The sequence below is a fragment of the Primulina tabacum genome, chromosome 18 (assembly GCF_025594145.1).
Source record: "Primulina tabacum isolate GXHZ01 chromosome 18, ASM2559414v2, whole genome shotgun sequence".
Taxonomy (NCBI): domain Eukaryota; kingdom Viridiplantae; phylum Streptophyta; class Magnoliopsida; order Lamiales; family Gesneriaceae; genus Primulina; species Primulina tabacum.
The window spans coordinates 3,666,222-3,674,635 of NC_134567.1; the positions used below are offsets into that span (position 1 = coordinate 3,666,222).

Consider the following 8,414-nt stretch of genomic DNA (forward strand, 5'->3'; position numbering starts at 1 on the left):
ACACACTTTATAATATTTTTCTCTCTACTCAATTATGATTTTCTTCACAAATGAGAGATTTATTTATAGGAAATCTTTACAAATAATCCAAAAATAAAATAATCATTACCTACATCATCACACACTAATTTTCAATATTTACAACTCTTATTTTCAACATTCAAATATTCAACATTCAAATATTCAATACACACATTTTAAATATATTTTTCAACAATTGCTACTTACTTTTGTCTATGGAGTAATTGAATGTGATAATTATAAATTAAATTTTCATTTTCAGTTGTCCAAATACAAGACTGAAAAACTCCTTTTCTATCTTTTTTTTCAAGGTCAATCATTACTTTTTCATTTCTTTTTTCTTTAAAGACAGGTTGTAAAAATTAAACTAAAATTAATTTTAAAGCAAGCAATTGTAGTTCGGTGGATATAGTCTTTATTTTTTTAACATCAAGTTGCAGATTTAATTTTATATTTTTTCTATTTATTTTTTTTATAATTGTCATTATTTTTATAATTATATTTTTATCTTCCTTTAAATATAAATTAATTGAATTATAAAAAAAATTATATAAACACGCAACACGTGTATCAGTGCACTAGTATATTTAAATTATGAGTAAGTTTTTTGTAAAACAGTCATGTAGATATGACTCCGTAAAACAAGCTGATTCAGTTCACACTTGAAGTGAAAGTTAATATTTTTGGCATAAAAACAATTTTTTCATTGAGTCGGATAAAATATCTGTATACCTAAATCGACATGTAACACAATTTCATAAGTTTTTGTATATTAAATAACTTTTTGTGTAAAAATTTTAGATACATATCATAAAAAAAAATTTTCCTTCAAAAAAAAATCATAAATTTTAAAACTATGTATATTGTTTTTTATAATTTATTTTATAAATATATATGAGGAGGAATATGAAAATTTAAATTTATTTTGCACACTAAATTTTTTTTGATATGATCTAATTGGTAAAAAAAATATTATTTTTTTGTTGTAAATAACATATATAACTTAGATATCAACCCAGATAAAATTTACATGTATTTCTAAAATTTGCTGCAAATTCTAGAAAAAGTAAAATAAATAAATAATAATCAATTAATAATTAATTGTGGGTCCAGATGGAACCCTTTTTTTTTTAATTTATTAATAAACCTTAAATGTATAAAGATCAAAGACGTTACACTTTCGCCTTCAGCTCTGCATAGGAAGGAGCCTTTATGAGTTCAAAAATTCTCTGCAGATTTGAAGGGAATTTTAATCGATTTTTCTTACATTTATGAGCTGATCATTAGAGATTAAACAGAGGTAAAGAATTTTTGGTGTCATTCTTTGCGATTTTGAATTCCATTTCATGTATCGGGATTGAATCTTGGCCTGAAACATTTTCGCTTTTCTTATTCTTACTGGTTAAGAATTTCATGTTTTCTTTTTCTTGAGAGCATCATATCCTGATGGAGATTTCTTGGTGAAGAACTGTTTGATTATGTAATGACATTTTCTTGGACTCTGATTTGGGTGGAGAAGTGGGGATCGTGTTTTGTTCTAAGCGCGATGAATGATTTTGCGTTGAAAGATTTAATTTTGGGAATAAGATTCGATTTCTGCTCTATTGTTTCTAATGATTGATCAAATTTTCATCTTTTCTATTTTTCTTGAAGCATTTTTATTTTGATTATTTAGTTGATAGTGTCCCGGTATCGAATCAAATTTAGGTTTTTGGTTTATGGGGCATTATCATTTCTTTTTTATTTTCCACCTTTGGGCGTTCAAAACTTGGTTGGTGATATTTTTTTGAGGCTAATTGATTTTTTTGATATTTTATATTTTGGTGATATTTTGATTGGATGTTGAAATTCTAAAGCGTTAACATTTGGTGTTATAGGTAAAAGGGTTTGATCTTCTTAGGCTGCAATGTCTATTGCCAGTGTTGCTCTCAGTCCTGTCCATGAAGATTATTCTTGTTTTTTAAGAAGTGTGTCGGCTCAGAGTGGCCACTGGTTGAATGACTCGATCTTAATTTACCTAACTGTTGGTGGTTCCGTGATTCCCATTCGAGTTTTGGAATCGGATTCCATTGCTTCTGTGAAACTTAAAATTCAGAAATGCAGAGGGTTCTTTGCAAAGAAGCAGAAACTTGTTTTTGATGGGAAAGAATTAGCACGGAGCAACTGTCGGGTTCGGGATTACGGTGTGACAGATGGGAATGTATTACATTTGGTCCTACGGTTCTCTGACCTTCAAGCCATCACTGTTCGGACTATTTCCGGCAAGGAGTTTGAATTCCACATTCCAAGGAAAAGGAATGTGGGCTTTGTTAAACAGAAAATTGCTGAGAGGGAGAAAGGTTTTTTTGATCTTAAGGATCATGGATTGTTCTTTGATAGTGAGGAGCTTGAAGATCAGAGAACGGTAGATGATGTGTGTAGGGGAAATGGTGCTGTAATTCATTTTCTAGTCAAAAAATCAGCGAAACTTAGGGCTGTGCCTCTCGAAAGCGAGTTTGAGGTATCGATAGTTGCATCAGATGTGGAAGAAAAGGTAGCTAATGATTTTGAGGTTTTAAACCTTCCACATGTAGCTGTGAATTCTTTTAAAAAAGATCTTGTCCTAGAACCACTGACTATTAATCCTAAGATTGGTTTGTCGCCAGTGATTAAAAAACTACTTGATTCCACTTTTGACGGGCTAGAGATGGGTAACCAACCTATTCTATCTTCTGAGGGATCCGGAGGTACTTATTTCATGCAAGATTCATCAGATCAGAACTATATTTCTGTTTTCAAGCCAATAGATGAGGAGCCTATGGCTGTTAATAATCCTCGGGGACTACCCTTGTCTTCTAATGGTGAAGGGATGAAGAAGGGCACACGAGTGGGTGAAGGGGCTCTAAGGGAAGTTGCAGCATATATTTTGGATCATCCAAGAGGAGGTCCGCGCACCATCTGTGGTGATGAGAAAGGCTTTGCTGGAGTTCCACCAACAGTTATGGTGAAATGTCGGCATACAGCATTCAAGTATTCAAAAGGTACACAAACATGCGATAAGTTTGGGTCATTGCAGATGTTCGTAAAGAACTGTGGTAGTTGTGAGGACATGGGTCCTCGTTCTTTCCCTGTAGAGGAGGTGCACAAGATTTGTGTACTGGATATAAGGTTAGCAAACGCAGACAGGCATGCTGGGAACATTTTGGTTCATAAAAGTGTTGATGGTGACATTGTTCTCATCCCTATTGATCATGGTTACTGCTTGCCCCAAAGTGTATGTATTTTTTTCCCTCCTTTCTTTATTGAATATTTGATTTCAATCTTTCATTATCCAAAATTCATGCATATCCTTCTTGAGCTCTGATTACTTTATCTGGCACACAAAAATTAGTGGAACTCATTGTGAAAAGAATTCTGAGTCAGGGTTCTTGCTATGTTAGATTTTATTTCTAATTAAGTTCCTGAAACTGCCTTGGATCCTTGCTATGATAAAATAGAATAATCCTAACTAGTGATGGTACTTGATTATTAAAATAAGGGAGCTTATAGTGCATTAGTTGCTCTCCTGCAATGTCTTTTCATGGCTGGCCGATTCAAATTAGATAGATATATTCATTGCAATCTTATACAACTTCATGTAGTCGTTGTGCCTCATACATGTTTCTTCATCTGTGTGCCTTGTATACACCATGTTTTCTTTTGTGCAGTTTGAAGATTGCACTTTTGAATGGCTATATTGGCCTCAAGCTCGAAATCCCTTTTCTCCTATGACAATTGCCTACATAAACTCGTTAGATGCTGAAAAAGACATTGAACTCCTGAAGTTTCATGGATGGGACCTTCCTCATGAATGTGCACGTGTCTTTCGGGTTTCCACCATGCTTCTGAAGAAAGGTGCAGAGAGAGGGCTCTCCCCCTTTAGTATTGGAAGCATAATGTGCAGAGAAACTGTAAAGAAAAGTTCTGTCATTGAGAGAATGGTTCAAGAAGCTCAGGAGTCTGTGCTTCCTGGGATGAGTGAATCAGCATTCCTCGAATCTGTGTCAATGATCATGGACCGTTATTTTGACAGGCTTTTGACCTCAGATCAACAGGGAATTTGACAAGTGTAAAGAACATGTGAAAAAAAATGGTGCTCTGTTGCGCTCGTTGGACTACGAATTTAAAGGGACGTGCAACTGTGTTCGGAGCTCAGGAATGGAATATTGATCTGTGTGGTAAATTGTATTAAATTTGTGTTTGATAAATTGTACAAACTTAATAATCTGCTTTGGTTTGATGTACTTGATAAATTGTACAAACGTAATAATCTGCTTTGGTGTGATGTATGATTTCATGTAAGTTTGTGATGCCACTTGTTTCTTGGCTCTGTTGTGAACTTGGTACACCATGTATAAATGCTGGGAAAATGTAGAGTGGCTAATACATGTAGCTGATATATATATATATGTGTGTGTGTGTGTGTGTGTGTGTGTCTGTATGTATGTATGTATGTATGTATGTATGTATGTATGTATGTATGTATAGAGTCCCTGTTGAAAATTTGATTTCATTTTATTCAATTTTACAACAAGATACTGCATAATTTATACATTATGAAAAGAATACCGTTCAAGAAGACATGGGAGCCATTTTCTTCACACAAATCAAAGGCAGGTGCAAATTTTTAAGTCGAGAGCCCTTCCGCAAAAGAAACAACGGTGGATGGCAACCACGCGGAACCATAGATGAATTGCCCGACCGTGAACTTACTAGCTTCCGCTGAGGAAGTGATCACATGAAACCCCGGCCATTTAACTCGTTGGCCCGTAGCCCCACCTGGGCCATAGTTCATGTACTCACCATAATGCAACGTGTCTAGAGCAAATGTGGAGCTCCACTCTAACCATCCTTTAGGGTGAACGTGATCACCCATGTAGGATAACATGTAGACGACTCGAGAGTACAGCTTCCACGGCCTTCCCAGGTACGTCGGGTACGAGCTTTTGACAGTCTGGAGATCGGGTTCTGCCACGAGCCTACATGCATGGAATGACATACCCGTGTTCTGGTTAGGATCCTGACGATTCTGGGCAGTGATGGTGATCTTCTGAAGCGGTAAGGGCTTTCGAGCATGTATGTTACAGTTCTGGAAAACAACCGCCGCGTTTCCGAATATGAAATCGACCGTGCCATGAATATCGCAGTCACGATAGAATTGTCTCTGGGAATACACGTAAAGAGTGTCTTGATAACCGATGATGCTGCACCTAAATATCACGGCATGATCCGCACCAACTCGAAGGGCCACTGCTTGATGTTTGCTTGGACCCGCTGTGTTCTCAAATGTGATGTCCCTTGCAATGAAACCATCTCCACTCGCAGCTGTATGCGTTAATATATATATATAAACCTTCCTAAGATACCAAAGAAACTTAAATTTTCTTCTTCAAAAAAATTAGTAAATTCCTTTGTTTTTGGTTCCATAATATACGAATATTTTTTATGGTATCTAATCTATAAATTTTTAGCTTGTCAAATTAAAATATATAGCTTGCGCAGTTGTTGGAAATAGAAAAAGGGCAAGAAAGTAAAAGAGGAAAGAATAAAAAGAAAAGGGTGAAATTGGAAATATATATACCGAAAGTGGCAGAACGGAACGTGGTTACGCCCTGTTGTATGTTTCTTCCACCTGAAATGACCGTCCTGCCCTTGCCATCTCCGATTAACATTATGTTCCTCTTTCTCCTCCCCACCGTCAATATATCCTCCTCGTACCTAAACAGTACAAATAAACAATTTTAAAAATCACAAATTTATGGTTAATGAATAATATCAAATTTATATATAATTTCCAAAAAGTGAAAATAGATACAGTTGACAAAATTGTATATATTTTATATTTGTTTTTTATAATAGTATAAAACGTGTAAAATCATATATATTTATTATATATATACATATTAGAATTATTTTACTACAAATAATATATATATACCGAAGCTTTTAAGTCTATAATATGTGAAACTTACCTCCCAGCTTTGACGTAGATAATAAATCTCCGTCCGCTGTTCTCCGGCGCCTTCTTGATAGCCTCCGCGATCGTTTCACAAGTCCCGCTGCCGTCTTTCGAAACTACCATATGGGCATTGATCCCCTCCGCGGGCGAATCCAGCAGCTTTCGATCTCTCCTAGTTAACCACTGCGGAAAATTTTGGTGCACATTTACGGAGCTCAATAGCTTCCGGCGCCGGTTTTGTATGGGTATACCGTAGAAAGCCTCCTCGCCTCCTGCTGCGGAGTAAATCGCGAGACAATTGCTGACGAGTCCTGATAAATCCTTCAGCATGTCAAACATTAGGTGCTTCACGTTGCCATTCAATTCGTTGAATCCTTCTGTGCAAGTGTCGTGGTTCGTCAAGGATGCGCTGAGCCAGGTTAACACATCTTGTGTTGAGCCGGTGGCGCCGCCGCCCGGGGTGGCGGATGATAGCGAACGCGAGAGATGAGACACTGAATCTTCGAGGAGCTCAAGGCAATCCTCGTAAGCCGACCTGAAGCAGTGGCATTATCAGTAACCGATGTAATTATTTACGTCGTTGAACGAGTAAAGACATTAAACAATTCATGTTATTGAATTACAGGTTAAAATTTGACTAATTACATAAACAAAATCAAAATCATATCAATTTATTGGATAAAAATTTATTTTTTTCAATAAGTATTGGTTACTTGTAATTATTTTTTTAGCAGACCTGACGTGAGAATCCATGAGAAGATTGGTAATGTTGGAGGCCAAATAAATGGCGCGATCGAATCTCTGGAGAGTTACGTTAAGGGAAATATGAACGAGATCTTTTTCGGAAGCGTCCATGGCGTCGGGGAAATCGACGAGCGAATCGACGCAGAGAGTTGGGTATCGAGTCATGCTGCATGTTCGTGAAATGGCCTGAGATGGCCGCCGGATTTTAAATCTCGCGGCGGCGCTGGTGCTGGAATTTCGATTGCTGCGGGTCACCACCACCAGGGCGGCGGAGATGGCGGACGCAACCATGAGTGTGGAGGCGAGGATGAGAAGAAGCTTGAGTTTGGATTTCTTAGGTGTGGCGCTGGGTTCGGCGGGTAAGCTTCTGTTTGAGGAGCCAAGAGGTTCGGGTTTTCCGAGCTTACCGTATTCCATATTGCGGAAGCTGCGGCAGGGTATACAAAGGGGAGAGATTGAGGCTCGGATAGCTGATGGATTATGGAAGAAGGTACGGAGTGTGCTTCACAGTGTGGGGGTATATATAGGTGAGGTGAAATGCGTACACGTAAGTTATATATTGAATTAAATTTATAAATTATTTTTGAAATTTAATTAAATTTCTATTTTTAAAAAGTTTATAAATTGTTGTTTTTTTTTAAAATGACGTGTAAGATTTGAATATTTTTATTTGCAATTGTTAATTCATTTGTCGTTTGTGTGTCAAGGTGGGATGGGCAAAATTAAATTAATATGCATGCAAAATAATTGAAAAATATTTGGAAAAAAATAAGTATATTTTTGGAAAAATAAAATGTAAAATCCCATGTAATTTTGAATATATTATTAAAGAAATAATTTTCTTCTCTATTTATGTATAAATAATTATAGACACACACGAGTTTTTATGTGATTTTTACTATTTAATATATTTCATATGCATCAAACCCCTTTTTTTCCTTTGGTTTTTTGTTTACCTTTTTAGTTAACCGATATTGAATATTTGCATGATAATTTTTTTAAAAAAATTTCCTCTTCCATAATCTATTTAATTTATTATATTTCTATTAATTGATTTAGTCCAAATGTTAATTTCTTGCAACTACATTAATTAGTAGAAAATAAGAAATGAATGTTCAAATTTAATTTAAAAAGGCGTATTTTCAGCCATAAAAGGGCAAATGAAAAGGTAAAAAGAACAACAATATAGGTTTTCTTCCCTATTTTGACAATAAAAAATTGAAATCATTCCCTTGCTTTAGAAAATCAAAATATGCTCATTATTATTATGATAAAAAAAGGAAAAAACTCGTGTGAGACGGTCTCACGGGTCGTATTTTGTGAGACGGATATCTTATTTGGGTCATTCATGAAAAAGTATTGCTTTTTATACTAAGAGTATTACTTTTTATTGTGAATATCGGTAGGGTTGATCCGTCTCACAGATAAAGATTAGTGAGACCATTTCACAAGAGACTAAAAAAAAGAGTTGCATGTACCGTACCACCTATGAAAAATTCAATCTAATCTAATGAAGTATTTTGAATAAAAAATTTACAAATGAAAAAATTTTAAAAAATATTTGTTTAAAAAATTCATTGAATCTTTATTGAGAATTTTGATGAAATTGGCAAAAAAAAAAAAAGATCATGTTATGTAACATAGTGCGATTATAAGTTTGTGGAATACACAT

At 35.2% G+C, this 8,414-nt stretch overlaps 2 protein-coding genes across 2 annotated transcripts; one reads left to right on the plus strand and one right to left on the minus strand.

The window, feature by feature from the left end:
- Nucleotides 1-1,192: 1,192 nt before the first annotated feature.
- On the plus strand, nucleotides 1,193-4,423 carry LOC142533643 (phosphatidylinositol 4-kinase gamma 4). Its single transcript, XM_075640476.1, has 3 exons — nucleotides 1,193-1,321; nucleotides 1,899-3,274; nucleotides 3,708-4,423. Exons 2-3 carry the CDS (start codon nucleotides 1,928-1,930, stop codon nucleotides 4,101-4,103), a joined length of 1,743 nt encoding a protein of 580 aa, XP_075496591.1. The 5' UTR covers nucleotides 1,193-1,321; nucleotides 1,899-1,927; the 3' UTR covers nucleotides 4,104-4,423.
- A 112-nt stretch (nucleotides 4,424-4,535) lies between these two features.
- On the minus strand, nucleotides 4,536-7,218 carry LOC142533886 (putative pectinesterase/pectinesterase inhibitor 61). The gene is made up of 4 exons (XM_075640798.1): nucleotides 6,735-7,218; nucleotides 6,012-6,533; nucleotides 5,621-5,757; nucleotides 4,536-5,364 (listed from the first exon to the last, which is right to left on the minus strand). Exons 1-4 carry the CDS (start codon nucleotides 7,157-7,159, stop codon nucleotides 4,667-4,669), a joined length of 1,782 nt encoding a protein of 593 aa, XP_075496913.1. The 5' UTR covers nucleotides 7,160-7,218; the 3' UTR covers nucleotides 4,536-4,666.
- Between the last annotated feature and the right edge of the window lie 1,196 nt (nucleotides 7,219-8,414).